At 41.4% G+C, this 21,198-nt stretch overlaps 1 protein-coding gene across 9 annotated transcripts in view; it reads right to left on the bottom strand.

Moving 5' to 3' along the window:
• Positions 1-1,591: 1,591 nt before the first annotated feature.
• Positions 1,592-21,198, bottom strand: part of TNS3 (tensin 3) — a 232,147-nt gene continuing 212,540 nt past the window's right edge. For 8 of the 9 annotated variants that reach the window (XM_064443795.1, XM_064443797.1, XM_064443792.1 and 5 more), the window contains 7 exons: positions 21,068-21,163; positions 18,643-18,720; positions 16,898-16,975; positions 7,006-7,174; positions 5,927-5,995; positions 5,739-5,765; positions 1,592-4,736 (listed from right to left, as the gene is read on the bottom strand). In XM_064443795.1, coding sequence (XP_064299865.1) covers positions 4,592-4,736; positions 5,739-5,765; positions 5,927-5,995; positions 7,006-7,174; positions 16,898-16,975; positions 18,643-18,720; positions 21,068-21,163 — 662 coding nt within the window. In that variant the 3' untranslated portion in view covers positions 1,592-4,591. The remainder of the gene's footprint in view (positions 4,737-5,738; positions 5,766-5,926; positions 5,996-7,005; positions 7,175-16,897; positions 16,976-18,642; positions 18,721-21,067; positions 21,164-21,198) is intronic. The other variant, XM_064443793.1, reaches the window with a different exon arrangement.

Below are 21,198 nucleotides of genomic sequence, written 5' to 3'. Positions count from 1 at the left end.
TTTGCCCTCTTGGTAGTCTGCCAGACTTGCTAAGTCTCCTGCAAGCTTCCTGTTTCTGACTTATATGTTTGAGAACTTCTTTAGCTATTTGCCCTCATAATTTCCTTTGTGCACAATGCCTGATGTAGTTTACACTATTGTAACCCTTGTGCTAGGTGTCAACACCAGAAGCAAAGGAGGGGTTTAGTCTGCCTATCTGGTGGGCCAAGTTTTCTTGTTCCAAGAGTTTTCTAATATAAATATTTTTAAAAATAGAAGGCAGCAACTTGTGCCCCTTTTGAAGAGTCTGGCTGTTCACTTTGGGGTCCCTCCAAATAAATTATTTAAGTGACAAAGAGTAAAAAACGAACAGGCCTCTGCACCCTTTCAAAGACAAAAATGTAAGGGCTGAGTGCTGACTCGTTTAGCTTTGCCAAAGGAAGACTGAGGTACACAAGGGGGGTCAGAACTCTTGCTATAAATGCCTCGGGGAGAAAACAGTTATTCATGCTAAGAGACAATGCTGGCATAAGAACAACTGCATATAAACTAGCTGTGAATACATTTAGAATGAATACTGAAAGCAGATTTTCATCCACTGGAGCAAAGAAACCCCAGAGCAGCCTTCAAAGAGGAGCAAAAGCAGCACACATACGCACAATGGCATCCAAGTTCAAGAAAAAGAGTTTACAGGAGACTGGACTCTGACACAGAAGACCCATTTTTCTGTTGCATCCTTGTCATCTCTTCCACATTATAATTAATTCCAATAAAAGACGAATACTCTTCATTAATAACTGTCGCGTGTTACGCCCATGCATAAACCTCACGATGGTCTGTAGTGATGAATGACAGTCAAGCACACTGAATGAAGAATTCCTGTCAGTCTACACCTCATAGAAAAGGCATCAGCATGACATACCAGAGTTTATCAGTCTCAGAAATAATCCCAGTAAAGCATATATGTAACTCAACATTCATTGTGTGACTGACGCACCGGTTTTGTACCCAGAGAGCTATTTCAGCTAGGGGTTAGATTTCTCACCCCCTTCATGCTCCTCTGGAAGTTTTTCCAATGTAGTCACTGTGGAGGCACAGTTAAATGGGTCATCTCAGACAGTGACGGACAAACAGACATGTCAGAAGGTGACATCATATACTCTTCCTCCTTACACTGAAATATGCAATGCAGGCAAAAGGCACTTTTATACCATTATAACTGCAAATGAACTAGGAAAATCATATGCTTCAACTAGACTTGAACCATTAACACAGACTCATGTGAAGTCAAGTCCTTGAAAGAAATCCTTAAGAAGCAGAACTAAACCCCTGTTTCAGCACACAACCTATTCTTACTTCACCAAGAAGGTTTTGCTATTTAGCTGGTTTTGAATGCCAGAAGGTAACTTTCTTTTGAACAGACTGCCCTGTAACATTGTGTTGTGGAATTTCACATTCATAATTTTATTATAATCTGAATAGAGGCGATATCTGAAGAGGAGTGAAAATGACTATACAAAGCATTTATAGAACATTCATTTACATACTGGAGACCTTCTGATGCTTCTTTACAGTTTCAAGAAAAAGGAAAAAATTTTCACTAGTAGGTAAATCCAAGAAGGAAACATTAAATTTTTAATGATACTGTTGGATACACGGAAGCCATTTAATTAGAAACATGGCTTTTAGCATTTTTGTAGTTTAACACTGTACGATTATAGTAGTACATTTACTAAGCAGGTTAATAGGAGTCTGGCTAAATATGTGTTTCAACTTGCTGCCATTAGTTATGAAACTGCATATACACATCTACCAAAAACCTTGAAAGTGCTGTATTAACTATTTAGTCTTGTATTTGCCATGAACATGTTTTGTGAATATCTTTCCACATACACTACACAATGGTACATACTGAGCTATTTTGCTTTGTGCATTTTTTAATTCATTAAAAAGCAGAAGCACATGGCAATATACCATCCAAAGGAATGCATAATAGAAAACCTCCCTTAGAAACAGGGCAAATTCTTTTTTCCCACTTACCAAGTAGAGCTAAACTCCCAGGAAACACCACCAGGAGTGTCAGCATTCAATTCCTTATGCTCTTGAATTCAGCAGGCCTTGAGAAAGCACAAGGAATAAAAAATAAGGCCCTGAATGGAAATGATAAGACATAGGGGAAAAAAGGCACTTTATTTTCAGCCCAAAGGCTAACACTTGGTGTCTAACAAGACACACTAAAATTTAAGTATCATCTACAGAAGTGAAAAAATATAGTAAAAAATTCCTCCTCATTCCAATGCTCACAACACATCAGATTTTAATCTAATTGAGATGTCAGCTGAAGAAATTCACTGGGCTCCAACTGGCTGACTAGATTAGGCAATTGGGTTCTTGGTGCATCAAAAGAGTATAAAAAGTAAACATGTCCTCCCATGTTTCAGAAAGATCAAAGCTCCTAAAAATAAGAACTGCATTCTTTTTTGGATGGTACATAAACACCATTTAAGTAGTATACCTCTGTGTCAGAAGAACAGAATTATTTGTTACAAATCAGAGGCACTTGCCTTTGTTGCTTCAACGGTAGCTGCTACACTTTGGATTGCTTCACCCTTCTACACACATCCAAATACCCACTGCTACTAATACACCACTTCCTGGTCCAAATACATTAAATTTAAATCTTCCTTCTCTCTCCCTCTCTTCCCCCCCCCCCCCCCCTTTTAAAAAGTATAAAGTTGTTTACACAAAAGTCACAGTTATACAAATAATTTGGTAACACTTTGGCTAGGGTCACTGAATAAGACTTCCATGGTCCTAACACCTTAGGAAATAGGAAGAGAGCTGTTAAAAAACAATTGTAATTTATACAGGACAAACATAGCTCAAATTGGTGGAATCTTCATACCATATAGCCCAACCAAAGTTTCCCATTCCATTTAACCATTATTTAGTAAAAGTGGATAAAAGGATTAAATCCTCCAAGTGGGTACAATTACTAGTTAATCCAGTACCTCATCCATCGCCAGGCTATTAGTGTACTGTTGATAACCACACATCAAAGAAATAGAGGCAATGAAACTTTTCAGCACTGTCACACTGAAGCTGCTTTAGTACCATCTGTTCTGATGTGGGGGTCTAGTACTGCTCTTTTTGGAGTGAATGGGAATTCCACAGTAGACCTCAGCGGCGTACTCTCCTCGTGAAGGTTTCCACTGTAACCTACTGTATCCATTTTCTGTAAAGCTAACTAGCACTTTGTTATGCATTTAAAATACCAATGCGTTTAGAAAGATACAGAGATATGTACAAGTGTGATGGTTGTAGAAATCATGACATAAACGCTCTCAAGAAATGGGACAGAGTAACAAAATAAATTCCATTCCCTTTCGGATTTCCTGACTCAAGGAATTATTAAAAATACATTATAAATCAAAAGCAGTTCCTACAGATTAAAAAACCCACCAGAAATCCCAAAACTCCAGTAAAAAGGGGGCCAAAAGAGTGCACAAGTATAAGTATGTATTAGGTAGGGGTACAAATGTTACTACCAAAACAGTATTGCAGAGACAGGAAATGGGAAGTATCTTGTCACTGTAAGACTGAAGTCAAAATATGAGACTCTATTGTCTATAGCAAGGCACAGGCTATATACATTTTTACTTATGCAAAACAGCACTGAAGAGGCAAAGCTCAACAATGGTCTAGTTTAAGAATATCCATATGACATATCCAGATCTGAGATCTACTATAAATAACCTGGCACAGGTGAAAATATATAAATTATAAAATTTTCTTCTTTCCTTTTCCCTCGTTTTTATCCTGTAATTATTAAAATACAGATTATTCCCTTAGTTCTCTGTATAAAAAATATTAATACAAAAAAACCCAGTTATAGATTTCCACGCAACCTTTTTTTTGTTCTACCACCTCTCCCCTATTTAAAATTTTTCAAACTAAAACAGCCCAGCCTTCTTAGCACTAAATACAGAGCAATCTCCCTGAATATTCCACATTGCTGTTCCTTTCTTATCAGAAATCAACTTGCACAAACCTTCTCTTCACATACGTCTTCCCCTTTCTCCATTCAGTTCCCATCACTGATCACATAAAGATGACGGGAAGAGCAAATAGTCTTCCCCAGACTATCATTCTCTCAAGAGCATCTTTGCAAGGCCTATAGCTACCATTGATGCAACTATGGCAAGTGTTTTTGTGAGGGTTATACAAAACATTTTCTGCACAAAAAAGTAGCACAGCCTAGTGAGTATTTCTGCTCCAATAAATGATGAGAAACAGCATGTGAAAATGTATTAGAAACCCTTCAGGAGAAAAGTTTTTCATTTATGCTTCATTCAGGTATGGGCTACATGGGTTTCGGTGGCACCCGGCTTCTTTTGTTTTGTCCTTTGATATAAAACAAAGAAATAATGCTTCGTCAAGTCAGAGGCATCTTCAAAGAAAAGGCTGAACTCTTGCAAACACAATGCAGACAGACCATCCTCTGCTTTCCTTCTTCGGAATGACAAGGTTCAGACATTGCTGCTGAATAGGCTTTCTCTCTTTCACAGCACTTTCCGTCAGTGAAGACCTCTGAGTCAAGGATGGAAAGGCATCAGATCTTCTTCTGAGATCCGATCATGACCTTTGATACAAAGTTCACAATGGCGCTGGCAGGTTGCTCTGGATCATGCTCTGCAAACAGGTGGCATATGTTGTCTGTGGCACTGCCTTGCTTCCTGGCAACGAACCCAAATACTCTGCAAGGGAAACAAACCCAGTATATCGGGGAACAGACATGCATTGTCTCATTTCATAAAGCAAAAAAGATACAGCAGAAACCAGAAGCACAAATCAGACTTGTATCTGTTCTGATGGACAAGGTCCTGTGTGACTGCTAAACACAGCAGTCCAGATGCACCAGCCAACTCAGGAGCTCCTGAGTGGCTCAGGATAGCCAGAATCAGGGAAGGAGACTGTTCCCTTCCTTCTACTCTGCCTATATTGCATCCTGTACTGTTTGCTGTCAGACACATGCTGCTGACCCTGGGGACATAGTTAATCTGATTCAATACTGCTGTTCTCCTACCTGCCTTGGGGGGTATGTGGTGTGGTGCGTCAGGAATTGCCTAAAGAGAGATTTTGAGGGCCACACATCTCAGTGGACAGAGTACTGAATATAGGACTTAAGCCATCTATTTCTGTTCCTTTCCAGAAACCAGCACCTGAGCAATCTCTGTTTAGGTTTTTCCTTTTGGTATAACGGCACAATGACATTTGCCTTCAACAGAAAGCACTTCGCAATCCACTAGTAATTATACATTTATGCCACACACTAGTATTACTAGGAGTGTTTTCATCTATGTGCCATGTATTGGATTTTTTTTTTTAAAGCTATCAGTCTAAGTGAGACAAGTAAGCTTGTGTTAGTGTTGCTGGACAAGTGCAACGTAAAACTGAGTAGCAAATGGGTCTGTTTTCATTTCTGAAACTTTAGTCAAATCAAAGGCCCATGACCTAAATAAACCTCACTAACTCTGGCTCCAGACATCCCACCACCACATAATTAGGCCCAGACTTGCAGAGGTGCAGATGAAGTAACTAAAGTCTAACTACAGCAGGCAGAAAGACTTTTGTCTCTGAACAGCTGCCTTCCCTTCTACATCTCTGACAAAGATAATTTAGAATGCTAAGAAACTGATCACTGTAATGATATTCCTAAAACATTCTGTTAAAAGAGACTCAGACAGGTGTCCACTTACTTTGCAGAAAGGCCATCTTTCACCCATCTTGTTGTCCATTAAGAAAGCATTAAAAAAAAACCAAACAAACAAAAAAAAAAACACCATAAAAAAAACAAATGGAGAAATAAAAATGAAACTTATGTTAGGTCTTTTTTTTGGTTCAACAATACAAACAACATATTAGAAATACTGTTTGTGTTCCTTACTTTCTGTCCTGTGGATCCAAAGCACAGAAAATAACAGTGTTGACTGGATAATGTCGCCGAAAAAAGAGTCTGGATAGGAAGAAATAAAACAAGTTTTAGGAATTGTTAAGATGCTTAAAATTTTAAACAATAAACAGATCTGAAAGCGAAATCATATTTAATCTAGATTTAATAATGATGATACATTCTTTTTGCTATCTCTAAGTGACTTTGAAAGGCGCCTGAACTGCTCCAACCAAATAAATCCATATTCAGAATAGTAACGTCAAGTTTTTGAACCAAAAGGAAACTGACCCTCAAGCTAAGAAAAAGAATTAGAAGTATGAAATGTATTTTTTCTAAAAACTGGCCATTTAGATACTATGTCAGTGGCAAATGCAACTTCTTGGAGCTTGTGCGTAATTTGATTATATTAAGTTTCAAAATATAAGTGCTTTTAGGCATTATAATTGAAAGTTTTGTCCTTGATCTGCTATTCACACTTGCAGATCCCATGGAACTTAGAAGTCTGGCACTTTGGGGTTTTTTTAACCTATAATGAATTCCTGTTGTCCCCCCTTTGTTATTGGCAGTTTTCAAATCTTAAGACTTTGTGGTAGCCTTAATAGCATTCAGTACAAAGTAAATATAAATTAACTTTTTATCATAGTGTTTTACAGGATATACAAAGCACCATTTCAAAAACTGGAGATACACAGCTCCTGCTTAGGCCAAGTCTGTTCAGTGATACTGGTGAAAGATATCAATAAGATAATTTATTTCACCAAATAGGTTGAGTATCAAATGCTGGCAAAGCCGTTACTTTCCCTTTTTATAATAAATAACAACAATGAAAAAAAATGCAATGGCAAAGTGACCTTCCAGACGTAAAAGCTGCCATGTGGAAGTAATGTTCATCACTTAAAACACTCATTCTCCAGTACTGCGGACAGCTGACACTGTAACCATCATTCTTTAGACAATCCTATTATCCCCTGCAACAGAGACTGCAGAACATAACTAGGAAAATCAAATCAACAGCAGCCAACACTGGTTGGGGACAAGGCCGGATATTCCCTTCCCATCCTTCTTTTGCTTACTTTCTTTGATTATCAGTCAATGTGATTCCCTGTGCAGACACCTTGAAATGGACAACGGTTGAAATAGGAGAAGGATCTTGCATCAGCGTCAGACTCAAGGCTTTCTGGACTGCCTGGTAGCCTGTGAGGGACTCCATCTCCACTGAATTCAGATACCAAACATTACATGCTGTAATGAAAGAGGGGAAAGGCTTTAAGAGGTCATTACCCAACAGCAAGCAAATGGGTATCTTCTAAACAAAACCAAACAAAATATAACTTTTGACCTTCCTTTCCACTACAGGGAAGACTGGCAGCAAACTATGAAACCTTCTACATGTCCCTCACCTTGTCCCACAGTTGCTTCATAGTTTAAGACTCCAATTTTGGAGGAGGCAGGCCTTTTGCTGGCCTTCTGTTTTTAATACCTTTATATTTAAGCCAATGACTGTATTTATCTATTACCCACAGATCCTGACATTTAAATATATACAAGACAGCAGCAGAGAGGGAGGCCACTCATAGGTACTACGACAGCAAAGACATTCTTGAAGAATGGGGATATTTTGCTTTTAAATTCAATTACAGCAGCCAATACGAAAATACACATTTTTGCAGCATACATTCACACATTTTACACTTTATTTAAGCTATATTCAGAGGAAACAACTCACTTGTTTGGCAATACAAGAACCCTTTCACCCCATAAAGAACTGAGGGTTGCTGCAATGCTCACTTCTCAATAATTCCATAGTGTTTTGCGTGTTTAGTGATTTTAGGGCAAATAAAGCAACTTCCACATGGAGAAAGATTACTGACTTATGTATATTTAGGTCTATCCTTTACTTCAGCATGCACTTATTTTTAAAAGCCCTATTCCTCTCCTAGACATATTAGTAACTCGTGAAGCATCTCTATAAAATAGAAGCTCATTGGTTTCCAAGGCTACCGAACAGTTAATTTTTTAATCTGGTTTCATATAAAATCTGCAGCAAGCACTATGAAAAGAACTGTTAATATTATATAGCACTTTATAGTAGTACTATAATACTGTATAATACTACATAGTATAGTAGTACATTGTAACAGTGCCATATAGCACTAACTGAATTATTCACATGCTTCAATACTTTGGGACTGTGGTATAAAGTCAAATTTACAAGCAGATGAAGAACATTTCTGAAATTGAAAAGCCCTTTTAGTCTTATTCTACAGCACAAGCAAGAATGATTAAACACATCTGTAGCTAAACATTGGTACCAATAGACTTCGTGTTTTGGTAAAAACATTTGTGTAGGTATCCAGGACAGAATTTACAACTCTGGCAGCTGACACATGCAAATTACCATGCAAATATTTCATTTGTTTAGCAGTTTAGCTTGGCTTGCCAACCTTACTATGAAAGCAAAGATTAGATTAAATCTAATAGCTTCTCTTTTCATATGGCTTTTCTGTGATCTGACTAAAGCTTTCTCCTATGACTATGTAAAATACACACTAGACATTGGCGCTTTCAAAACAACTAAGCAATCATAGAGTTAAAGACTCCATAATTGTAACTTTGATTCCAGCATGATGCTCAGCCCAATAACTTCAAGCTCTGGAGACAGTCAGCAAAAGAAGGGATCCCGAGATTTATTTTATTTGATTTCTAAGTGTGAAATGTCCCAAACATATTTGCACATTGGTGTGATAGTTTCAATAACCTTGTCTGAATCAATTACTACACAATTCATGCAGAGAGATACTTAAGATGATGAATGGCAAGTTCAACAAGGCCTTCCAGGCTGAACAACTTTCTGTCATGTCTATCCAAAGCTGTAAATAACGTTCTAAACCATAAGCTCTCCTCACATCATTACTGTGTATGTTTGGTACAGATCTAAACCTCTTCATAATCCTGTGAGCCTTTCCCACCACAGGAAGCTTGCCTTGTTTCAGTCACAGTCCTCACCACTTCCGAGACCCAGATGAAGGGCTTCCCTTCCTCGTCTGCCACATTTTGCACTGGTGCCAATAGACTGTGTTCAGATTTTGCTTCTAAATGAAATAGCCAAGCATTTTGTCTAGATTTCCCTTAATGTGATAACTCAAAAGCAGCCACCAAATATGTTAGAATCACAGAATCATAGAATGGTTTGGGTTGGAAGGGACCTTTAGAAGTTGTCTAGTCCAACCCCCCTGCAGTGAGCAGGGACATCTTTTACTAGATCAGGTTGCTCAAAGCCCCATCCAACCTGACCTCGAATGTTTCTAGGCATGGGGCCTCAACTACCTCTCTGGGCAACATATTCCAGCACTTCACCACACTCGGTGTAAAAAATTTCTTCGTTATCTCAAGTCTAAATCTACCCTCCTTTAGTTTAAAACCATTACCCCATGTCCTGTCACAACATGCCTTGCTAAAGAGATTGCCCCCATCTTTCCTATAGTGCCCCTTTAAGTACTGAAAGGCCACAATAAGGTCTCCCTGCAGCCTTCTCTCCTCCAGGCTGAATAACCCCAACTCTCTCAGCCTTTCCTCATAGGAGAGGTGCTCCAGCCCTCAGATCATTTTTGTGGCCTTCCTCTGGATCCACTCCAACAGGTCCATGTCTTTCCTGTGCTGAGGACACCAGAGCTGGATGCAACACTCCAGGTGGGGTCTCACCAGTGCAGAGTAGAGGGGTAGAACCACCTCCCTCGACCTGCTGGCCACGTTTCTTTTGATGCAGCCCAGGATATGGTTGGCCTTCTGGGCTGCAAGTGCACATTGTTGGCTTATGTCCAGCTTTTCATCCACCAGTACCCCCAAGTCCTTCTCCACAGGGCTGCTCTCGATCCCTTCATTCCCCAGCCTGTATTGATATCAGGTGTTGCCCTGACCCAGGTGCAGGACCTTGCACTTGGCCTTGTTGAATGTCATGAGGTTCTCAAAGGCCCACCTCTCCAGCTTGTCCAGGCCCATCTGGATGACATCCCATCCTTCTGGTGTGTCAACTGCACTGCTCAGCTTGGTGTCATCTGCAAACTTACTGAGGGTGCACTTGATCCCGCTAAGTCATTGATGTTAAACAGCACTGGTCCCAGTACAGACCCCTGAGGGACACCACTTGTCACCAGTCTCCATCTAGACATTGAACCACTGACTGCCACCCTCTGGATGTTACCATTTAACCAATTCCTTATCCACCAAACAGTCCACCCATCAAATCCAGATCTCCCAAATTTACAGAGAAGAATGCTGTGGAGGACTGTGTGGAAGGCTTTACAAAAGTCCAGATAGATGATATCCGTTGCTTTTCCCTTGTCTACTGATGCAGTCACTCCATCATAGAAAGTCACTAGGTTGGTCAGTCAGAACTTGCCCTTGGTGAAGCCATGCTGGCTGTCTCGAATCACCTCCGAGTCCTCCATGTGCTTTAGCATAGCTTCTAGTAGGATCCGTTCCATGACCTTCCCTGGCACAGAGGTGAGGCTGACAGGACAGCAGTTCCCCAGGTCCTCCGTTCTACCCTTTTTAAAGATGGGCACAATGTTTCCTTCTTCCAGCCCCCAGGGACTTCACCTGACTGCCATGACTTTTCAAATGTCATGGAGAGTGGCTTGGCAACTACATCAGCCAATTCCCTCAGGACTCTGGGATGCATCTCATCAGGTGCCATAGACTTGTGTATGTTCAGGTTCCTCAGGTGGTCATAAACCTGATCTTCCCTTATAGTGGGAGGGGCTTTACCCCCTGGTCCTCATCTTGTGGTCCATCGACTCAGGAGGCGTGAGGAGAGGGTGCCAGTGAAGACTGAGGCAAAATGTTGTTGAGTACCTCAGCCTTCTCCTCATCAGTTGATACTAGGTCACCATTCTTGTTCATCAGAGGGTGTACGCTTTCTTTAACCTTCCTTTTCGGTTGACGTACCTACAGGTACAAGCCCTTCTTGTTATTCTTTGCATCCCTTGCCAAATTCAGCCTCCAGCCATGCCTTGGCCCTCCTGACACCATCCCTACACAACCAGGCAGCATCCCTATACTCTTCCCAGGACACCTGTCCCTGCTTCCAATGCCTATGCAGTTCCTCTTGCTCTTTAGGTTGACCAGCACATCTTGACTCAGCCGTGCTGGTCTCTTCCCTTCCTTGCCTGATTTCCTACACCTGGGTCTGAGACCTCTTGGGCTGTATGGAAAGTGTCAAAGATCTGCCAGCTCTCTTCTGTTCCCTTGCCCCTGAGGACTGTTTGCCAGGGGCTCCTGCTGACTAACTCCTTGAATATCAGCTGGAAGTTTGCTTTCCTGTAAGTAAAGTAGATTCCTTTACGTCTGTAGCACAAAAAATAATGAATCTTTTTCAGAAGTGCTGGAAAGTGACAAAATGTCACCTTAAAAAAGGAAATTACAGTTAAGGAAAGATTTAAGAACATCATGTATGCCTGATGGGGTATTGAATGACAGCAATCCCATAGAATCACAGAATTTCTCAAGTTGGAAGGGACCCATAAGGATCAAGTCCAACTCCCTGCTCCTCACAGGCCTACCTAAAACTGAACCATGTGGCTAAGAGCATCATCCAGATGCTCCTTAAACTCTGACAGGCTTGGTGCTGTAACCACTTCCCTGGGAAGCCTGTTCCAGTGACCGATCACCCTCCCAGTGAGGAACCTTTTCCTAATGTCCAACCTGAACTTCACCTTATGCAGCTTCGCTCCATTTCCTTGTGTCCTATCACTGGGCACCAGAGAGAGGAGACCAGCACATCCCCTTCCGCTGGCCTCCCTTGAGGGAGTTGTAGGCTGCAATGAGGGCACTCTCAGCCTTCTCTTCTCCAAGCTGAACAAGCCAAGTAACCTCACCTGCCCCTTGAAAGTCCTGCCCTCGAGGCCCTCCACCATCTTGGTCGCCCTCCTCTGGACACACTCTAATGGTCTGATATCCTTCTCACACTGAGGTGCCCAAAACTGCACACACAGTACCCGAGGTGAGGCCGCAGTCATTTGAGTTTAGGTACCAAACGCTTCACAATACAGTGAAACCCTTAACTCTTGTTCTTGATGAAAGTACTCCTTTAGGGTAGTTACCAATCTGCTTCTTACTGTCTTAACCAGTTACTTTTGTTTTTCATTGGTGGGTTGCTTTTTTGTCATGTCTTTGGTTATTCCTGTTGTGGATTCTCAGTCAGGTGGGGAAACCTAACTTATCTCCCTGTATTTCTTACAGACACATCAGTGTCGCCATTGATGCTGCAGCTACTGATATATTTGTTTTACATTGCTCACTTTCTGCCTTGGGTTGAAGAGTGGCATTTCTTTCCCAGTAACACTTCAATCTCTAACTGACACTTGACACTCATGACCAAAGAGAATAAATATGAGCACGTTTATATGATTTTACCAAGTTCATAATATTAATTGGATAAGAACTGTTACTCAACTTGATTTGGAATGTCACATGTTGTCCTTAACAGTCTGGAGCAGGAAGCAAAACAACTGGAGTGAAATTCAACTTCTTGTGCATTTCTAAATGAAGTGACCCACAAGGTGGAAATTGTCATAATGTGCCAGTACCAAGCATAGGAAGGGGAAGCTCATGAGTCACCGAAACAATTTTACTTCTATTGTCAGTAACTGGGAAAATCTACCGTTCTGATGGAGTTGTCTAGAGGCAGATGAATGAAAATAAAGTGTTGTAATGCTTTGGTGCATCTCGAGGTACAGGTGCAATTGTGACTGCATATATGGGAATTGTGAGGAAAGGGAGAAAGGAATTATTTCTTTAAGTCATGTTGAAAACTAAGTTTTATACTTATTTTGCTGGCAAATGCGTAGTTGCTCTCCTTCCTCCAGTGCCTAAGAAAAGGAATATAGTTATGGGCACATTTTTTTTCTTTTAAAATTTATAGGTAGGAGTAAATAGAAACTATCAATATTCTAAGGTACAGCATAAGGCAAGTACCCAATGATTATTTCATAAATAAGAATATACAGTGTCTGGAAACCTTCAGGTACATCATAACAAAAAAAACCACTAAGAGACTGGCAGGGCTTAAAAAGGTATACTAAAACTTAAAATAAAGAGTATATAAGCAACGATCAGAATACTATTTATTCTGTTCCTTGAAAGATATTCTAATACTGCAGTGCATTATTACATCCTACAAGTAACATATGCAGCATTAAATATGACCACTGGTTAACAAGTTCTAGGATTGTTTAAAAGCCCTGATAATAAACAAAACTGCTTTATTTTTTGGAAATTAAACTCATGACAACAGTCAGGATATTCCCAGGCAAATATTAAACCATACTAAAAGCTTGAACAAAAGGAAAACATCTGTGTCTTTCATGCAATGCAGCTGCCCTGCAATGTTGCTGCTCTCATCTTCCACAGGTGGCATTTTGTGGTCACATCCGTGCTACCACCAACAGCTACACAATGTGGCCATTTCGAGTAATCCCTGCTGCTTTTAGATTGGATATGTTGCTTTGTTCAGAATGCTGGGATTTATTTGGGGCAGAAAATTTTGCTGCCAAATGGGAAGGTTAATGAAGCAAGGCCCATTTTAAGGAAAAGCCACTTAAATGTATAGTTTCTAGTCTTCAACTAGAAACAAGGGATTTCTGGTCAGCTTCTGCATTTAGATAATGACTGGAAAAGCTCATTAGGTTTTTCAGACAGCTATAAAAATGACCATTCTAAGAAAACACATCTTCATTTTTTTGCTTGTGGAGTGGGAGTAAAGTAAAGTAAAGTAAAGGTGGGGTAAAGCAGGGCAGGAAAAAATTGCATCTGTTTTGACTGAACTGTAGGTGCTCACACAAGCTCAGATAGTTAGAAAAGAAACAATTTATGTGTTTTGGGTCTGCACTTCAGTGATGAATGCCACAACTTGAATGTATCTATGACTGAAGAGCGACCTCTGAAACATGGAAAATCAGTGGGAAATGACATATTGAGGGAAAAAAACCTCTGAGAATCTCTCCTAGCTAAGTTATCTATTCAGGTTCCAAACCCGTGCTTAAAAACAAAACCAACAACAATAAAACAGGGAAAAAATGAATGTACTATATTCCCCAAATGATCTATGATGTGACAGCCCCCATAAGGAGTTATCTGACTACTGCCGCAACTGAACTAAGATTGAAAAGCATTGCCTGAGAAAGGAGAAACCAACACTTCTCTAAAGACAACACATGCCCCTTTTGCTGGGTTTTCAAAAGGGAAATTTCTACAAAAATTCATTCTCCTTTTTTACCCTGTAGGCCACAACAAACACCACCAGCACTGGCAGACAGAAAGGCCAACATGTGCTCACTCCTGGCACAGCCTCACAAAAGCTTGCCATCACCTCAGCCACACATTCCTGCTTGATTACAGCACTCAGTCGTACTTCAAATTTTTAAGTCAAAGCAAATTGCTGCACAAGCAAGGAACAGCACTCTCTCTCCAGAGCTGCTGAGCTTGACAACTGCCCCCTTCAGAAGTGCCCAAAAATGTGTGACAGAAATGAGGCAGCATTCTTATAACGGCATGCTCGGCCGTAACACTTTTGCTTGTGGCTCCAGTGGTAGGCTAAACTCAAAGAAGAGTGGCAAATGTAGTGTATTCTCCTGCTCTAATGGGACTAAGTGGGTGGACAGATCATGGGGAGAATTTACAGCACCCAGAAAACCAAGGACCATGAGAGGGTGTGGACAGGATCCCCTGGGCATGCCCACTGTACAGGGGGCTGCATTTCTACTACGGACAGCCTTAAGATTACGAAATGGTATTCAGAGCACCATTTCAGAGCATCGTTTCATGGAGCAGATCATCTTGAATGCCATTATGTGGCATGTGCGGGACAACCAGGGGATTGGGCTCAGACAGCATGGGTTTATGAAAGGGAGGTCCTGCTTCACTAACCTGGTCTCCTCCTATGATAAGGTGACCCGCTTAGTGGATGAGGGTAATGCTGTGGACATTGTCTACTTGGATTTTAGTAAGGCCTTTGACACTGTCTCCTGTAACATTCTCCTGGAGAAGCTGGCTGCTCACGGCTTGGGCAAGTGCACTCTGCGCTGGGTTAAAAACTGGCTGGATAGCCAAGCCCAGAGAGGAGTAGTGAATGGAGTCAAATCCCGTTGGTGGCCAGTCACGAGTGGTGTTCCCCAGGGCTCAGTGTTGGGGCCAGTCCTGTTCAATACCTTCATTGATGATCTGGATGAGGGGATTGGGTGCACCCTCAGTAAGTTTGCAGATGACACCAAGCTGGGTGGAAGTGTTGATCTGCTTGAGAGTAGGAAGCCTCTGCAGAGGGGTCTGGACAGGCTGGATTGATGGGCTGAGGTCAACAGCATGAGGTCTAACAAAGCTAAGTGCCGGGTCCTGCACTTGGGTCACAACAACCCAATGCAACACTACAGGCTTGGAGAGGAGTGGGTGGGGAGCTGCCTGGAAGAAAAGGACCTGGGGGTGTTGGTTGACAGCCAACTGAACATGAGCCAGCAGTGTACCCAGGTGGCCAAGACGGCCAACAGCATCCTGACTTGCGTGGCCAGCAGGAGTAGGGAAGTGACCGTGTGCCCCCGTACTCCGGTGAGGCCGCACCTTGAGTACTGTCTGCAGTTTTGGGCCCCTCACTACAAGAAGGAAACCGAGGTGCTGGAGCGTGACCAGGGAAGGGCAATGAAGCTGGTGAAGGGTCTAGAGAACAAGTCTTATAAGGAGCGGCTGAGGGAACTGGGGTTGTTTAGTCTAGAGAAGAGGAGGCTGAGGGGAGACATTATTGCTCTCTACAACTACTGGAAAGGAAGTTGTAGCGAGCCAGGGGTTGGTCTCTTCTCCCTAGTAACTTGTGATAGGATGAGAGAAAATGGCCTAAGCTGTGCCAGGGGAAGTTTAAGTTGGATATTAGGAAAAACTTCTTCACCGAAAGGGTTGTCAGGCATTGGAACAGGCTGCCCAGGGAGGTGGTGGAGTCTCCATCCCTGGAGGTATTGAAAAGAAGGGTAGATGTGGTGCTTGAGGATATGGTTTAGTGGTGGACTTGGCAGTGATAGGCTAGTAGTTGGACTCAATGATCTTATGGGTCTTTTCCAACCTTAACGATTCTATGGTATGATTCTATGAATCTATTTCCAATATGGTGGGTTACGACGCCACCACAATTTTTCAGACAGGCTATTTCATTAGCTGTCTCTGGGTCAGTGGCACACAAAGCAGCTGAGAAGCAGAGCACATCTCTACACAACTGCTGCAGACACCTCTACCTGTGAGTGATACAGATGGTACCAATGCATAGCACCACATCATTTAGAGGTAATCTTGTCAGGGTTCTTCTGCCACAGCAATAAGCTCACAGTAAGACAGCTTAACTTGTGAGAATGGGTGCTGCAGTGCATGTGAGAATCCATAAAACAACATGCAATGGAAAAGACACTGGACATTTCCTAAGAACATGCAGCATCAAATGAAGCACAAGGCACTGTTTTTTAATATTTTTTGTTTCAGACTGATAGGACAGTAAACATTTTCCAGTGGTATTGTTGACCCCTATGCTGAAAATTTAACCCTACTGAACACTTTCCTTTGTTGCCTTTTGCAGTCCCTCAGACATAGTTCATGAACCTCTGCAATCAGAGGTTGAAAATATCTCCTCTAAGTTCTTCGGTCATTAAAGCAGTCACTGCTTAAAAATTGCTGTGCTTGAACCAACCTATGTGTACCTCATTCTCATGGGAGAAACAACTGGAAAGCAAACACGGGGTTGTAGAACTTGGGAGCTGGTTGCAGAAAACAGAAAGAACTAGGTATATATCCTCACAGTGCCCTTCACACTTCTACACAGCACTCTAAATTTAACTGCTCCTTCTAAACATCCTTCAGTATAGTCTAAGCTTCAGCTTCTCCCAGCCTGTAAGATACAAAATTTGGTGACAAATGTAAGGAAAAGGTTTAACAAACCTGCACCCTGTTTGAGAAGCTCCGCTGCTGAGTTTGCAGCAGTTTGCGGAGAAGTTTCTGCTATCTCCTCCAAGGGATCTGCAAAACGAAAACACTGTCGATGTCTTGTATGGACTTGAATCAACAAATCAATGCACATGGTCAAGCATGAGTTTAGCTTCTGCAAATGTCATCGGATCTACTGGACAACTCTTGGCTAGAAATATGAAACAATATTGTATATGCAACTATAAGAAGTCATGTGGTTTTTGTGCTGCATCAGGTTTTTTGCCTTCGGTGCTGCAGAAGGGATGCTCAACCTTTATTTCCTGATAATAGAAAACATAACTACATAGTATATGCTGCAGGGACACACATGATGTCACGTTAAAACAATACTCATAGCTGTATTCCCTCATTACAACTTTGAAATTTTTTTAATAGTGCAATTTTAACTATCTCATTTAATTTGTATAATTTACACTATTTTAGCACAAAGACTCTGTGTTTCTACCATGAAATCAATTATTTGTATTTTGATTCAAAAGATGACAACACAATCCTTCTTTCTTCATACTTATGTAGAAAACAAACATCTGAAGTATTAAGACAGCAGTGGAATGTTTGCCTCCCAACCTTCTGTTAAAATTAGTGAGAAGACTGTCCATCTCACTTACTGCTGTATTTAACATGATGCATGCCTACACTCAAATGAGGAAGAGAGCAGTAACCCGGTGTGACACTTCGCATGTTTACAATTATCCATATGCTTTAAATACTCCGCACACTGCACCCAGAATCATTAACCACAGAAGATCATCTTAAAATGCACGATCATACAGGATTCAAAAATGAATCTAAAATAAAATTTCGCTGTGGCGTGTTTATTCAGGACAAGGCAAATGTTTCTGTCCTGCACTTCTGCCAGAGCAGAAGCTTTCTATTTTAGGTGAGGGGGATAAGGAGAACAAGCTCACCTACCACACTGGTTTGCCGTATAAAGAGATCTCTGGTCACATCTACCATAGCATGTTTTTGTGCTAAAATGGTTTCATGAATGTATTCGCATAATTCAAATGCTATGTTTGAACACTGACTTATAGCCTTTAACGAAAGTTTAAAGAGTTCAGTAGAAAACCACAAGAACGTTTAACATTTCAATAATACATCTGGTGTTAACTTCATGTGGGAGAATAACAGAAAACTGAATTATGGGGCAAGCAAAACTACATTTCGCTGTTGTCTTAGTGTGGTTTATGAAATCACCATAACCAAAATGAGAATTACAGTCCCATGATGCAACACAGGCTTTCTGATCATTTACTTAAACAATATTTGGACCTGTGTAAGTTGCTACTTCCTTCCTGACAGTTTCACACCCAGGGCACTTTCTGGTCTTTAGCTACATGTCCTTTACCTAAAGCCCTTTTGCCACTCAGACCTGAATGAGTGGTTACATCTAACCATACTTGGGCATAATTTAATGACTGAGAAGTACATTTGTCTTATTACATGCTAAATTACTGTGCAGATTCCCATGACGCATATATGCTTATGACTGGAATATCACAGTACTAGTCCACCCACAAATACAGCTCGGATAAGAGCCATCAGCAGTACTGAAGAACCACTTTTAAAACACAGCTTCTTTCCCTATGCATTCTTGCTTAGACCTTGACTTGTGACATTTTCACCTGCCTTCAGACACTAGCACTTTGAAGCAGAGCTTGGCTGGGTATATCTCTTCTGTACTTTAACAAGCATACCTCTGTCCGGGATGAGGAGCTTGCAGGGCAATGCCAGTGGAGTGATGGAATGCTGATACACCAGAGCTGTCAAACTCCCTGTGGTCAGAAAAGTAACAAGGCATGTACAGTTAACTTGGTGGACAACAACAATGCTTAACAGTCATGTTGGTTCCTAAGTATTTTATAGACCACGGGGCCTCCACCCACTCCGCCACCCACCCTTTAAAAAAAATTCTCTTGCCGCCTAAACCGAGACCTTCTTTGGTCAACTTTAGTGTACTCATCTTTCCCAGCACTGTCCCAGTTGGATGTATCTGAACTCATTAATCACACTCATATGCTCCTTGTCCCTGCTAAAACGCACTGCTTAAATCCTAACCTAAATGGCTTTGCTTCAAATGGAGAAAGAACAAAAGTGACAAAAACAGTAACATATGGAAGTCAGTAAATTCTTTTTAATACTCTTACCTTCTTCTATTAAATGTAGTAAAATCGTAAAGATGGTAAGACCACAAGAGGTCAATGCTATGTGATGAGGCAGAAAAAGAGCAAGGAGTTCTGCCTCTCAGCCACCTAGTCTCCACTGTCTAGTGCTTTGTCTACACGTACCTCTATTTTGTACTTCTAAAAGTACAAGAGATGGTCTAGATCCTCCATTCAACCTCCTCCATTCAATGTGGCAGTGATATATATATCATTCTCTATTAGATTATTCTTTTCTATTCCAAGTCACTTTCATCATTTGGGCTTGGCTTAATTAAAATAATTAAACATTAGGCATCCTTGACATTAGCATGTGATATTGAGTGAGAGGAAGGTGTAATATTCATTAGTGTCTTTGTAAAAAAAGCCATCCTTTGATCCCATTTACTAACAAACATTGAACATTATAATCACGTGCTTGAGAAAAATCACAGTTCAACCAAAACCAACCTAATTTTTACAGCCCATCAAAAATTTCTTTGATATGGAAAGATGACCCAATTCTGCAAGGGTGTTACAGAAATGCAAAGAGCAAGTGATACTATTAGTCCTTCACTGTCTCATCCATACAAGTATGTGACAGTGCCTGCCCACCTACTTTGTGAAGCCGTTTTGAGGCTGTATAAACTGAAAGATTAAGAGATGCTCAAACAAAACGGTTAGTAGGGCTACATATGTGCCATAAACAGGTACTTCAAGATCAAGGTAGGACTGGGCTAAAAATTCTGATTTGAAATAAGTCTCATGACAAACACTGACAAAATTAAATTCACCTTTACTTCAAATAGGAATTGTCATTTTACAGTTGTTCATTTTATGGTAGATTACTCTTTCACAGGTGTATTGGGTGTATGTGACAAGGCTGGTAGCAGGGAGTGGGAAGGCTACAGTGTGATCTCTGTGGGAAGAGGCCAGGGGCTGCCCCATGCTGGACACAGCCAGCTCCAGCAGACCCACTGATGGGCACAGCTGAGCCACGGGTAGGATGATCTGGGAAAGTGTATCTAAGAAAGGGCAGAAAAGGCCACACAAAGACAAGAAAGGATGAGACACAGCAGAGGGAACACCGTGGTCAGAGGAGGAGGAGGAGCAGGAGGTGTTTCAGGCACCAAAGCTGACATCCCCCACCCTGCAGCCCATGGACGACTTCATATGGGAGCAGACAGATCTTTCCTGAAGGAACTGTAGCCCGTGGAGAGTGCATGCTGGAGCAGATTTCTTTCCTGAAGGATGGCAGCCCATGGGGAAAGCCCACACCTCAGCACAGAAAAAGTGGGAGAGGGATGGAGCAGCAGAGAGGAACTGTTCTGTAATGACCATGCACCCCCTACCTCCTCCTGGCAAAACTGGCAAAAAATTAATTTCCCCCAGGTTGTGTCTCTTTTTCCCACAGTAGTAACTCTTTTGCCATGGTAGTAACCTCCCTGTCTTTATCTTCACCCATCAGCTTTCTCATTCTATTTTCCCCTCATGCCCCACTGAGAAGGGCAACTGAGTGAGCAGCTAGGTAGGTAGGTGTTTGGCTGTTTGCCACAACAGGTAATGAGCTTTCATCATATTACATTAGGTATGCTGACACAGAATAATGTACTTTGTGAATGTCCCACTCTGGTGTCACTTTAGCCATCTAATATACAGTATAAATATAACACAGGACAAAATAAGGCAAAAGTCCTGAATCAATAAGGTCCATTAATAGTCCTCTAGCTCAGCTGTCTGCAGCAGCATTGGTAGTGGCAAACAAGCTTGACTGCTTGAAGCTTGGTTATATGCATCAGTGTCCTGCACATATACTTAAGGTAAACGTGTGTAAGGCTTCTATAACCTTAGAATGGGTTCCTACAGAAATCACCAGGACTTGAGCAACGTATTCTCTCATTTGCACTCCAAGACTGTAAAAAAGCTCTGGCAAATGCAAACTGTTTCCATTTTCTGTGTCCCTATGATGCACGGTACTTACCAAAATATGGTTCATTTGGGCATCCTTTCAAGCGCACCCCCTTGTGAGTGCATTCAATCAGAAAATGCCTTACAAGCTCATTTGACAAATCTCCAACTGTGTTGAAAAAGAAGAAGAAAGCCCATGAAGAG

The sequence above is a fragment of the Phalacrocorax carbo genome, chromosome 2 (assembly GCF_963921805.1).
Source record: "Phalacrocorax carbo chromosome 2, bPhaCar2.1, whole genome shotgun sequence".
NCBI classification, from domain to species: domain Eukaryota; kingdom Metazoa; phylum Chordata; class Aves; order Suliformes; family Phalacrocoracidae; genus Phalacrocorax; species Phalacrocorax carbo.
Note: the sequence above shows the minus strand (reverse complement) of the source record. Positions and strands in the feature narration are given on the sequence as shown.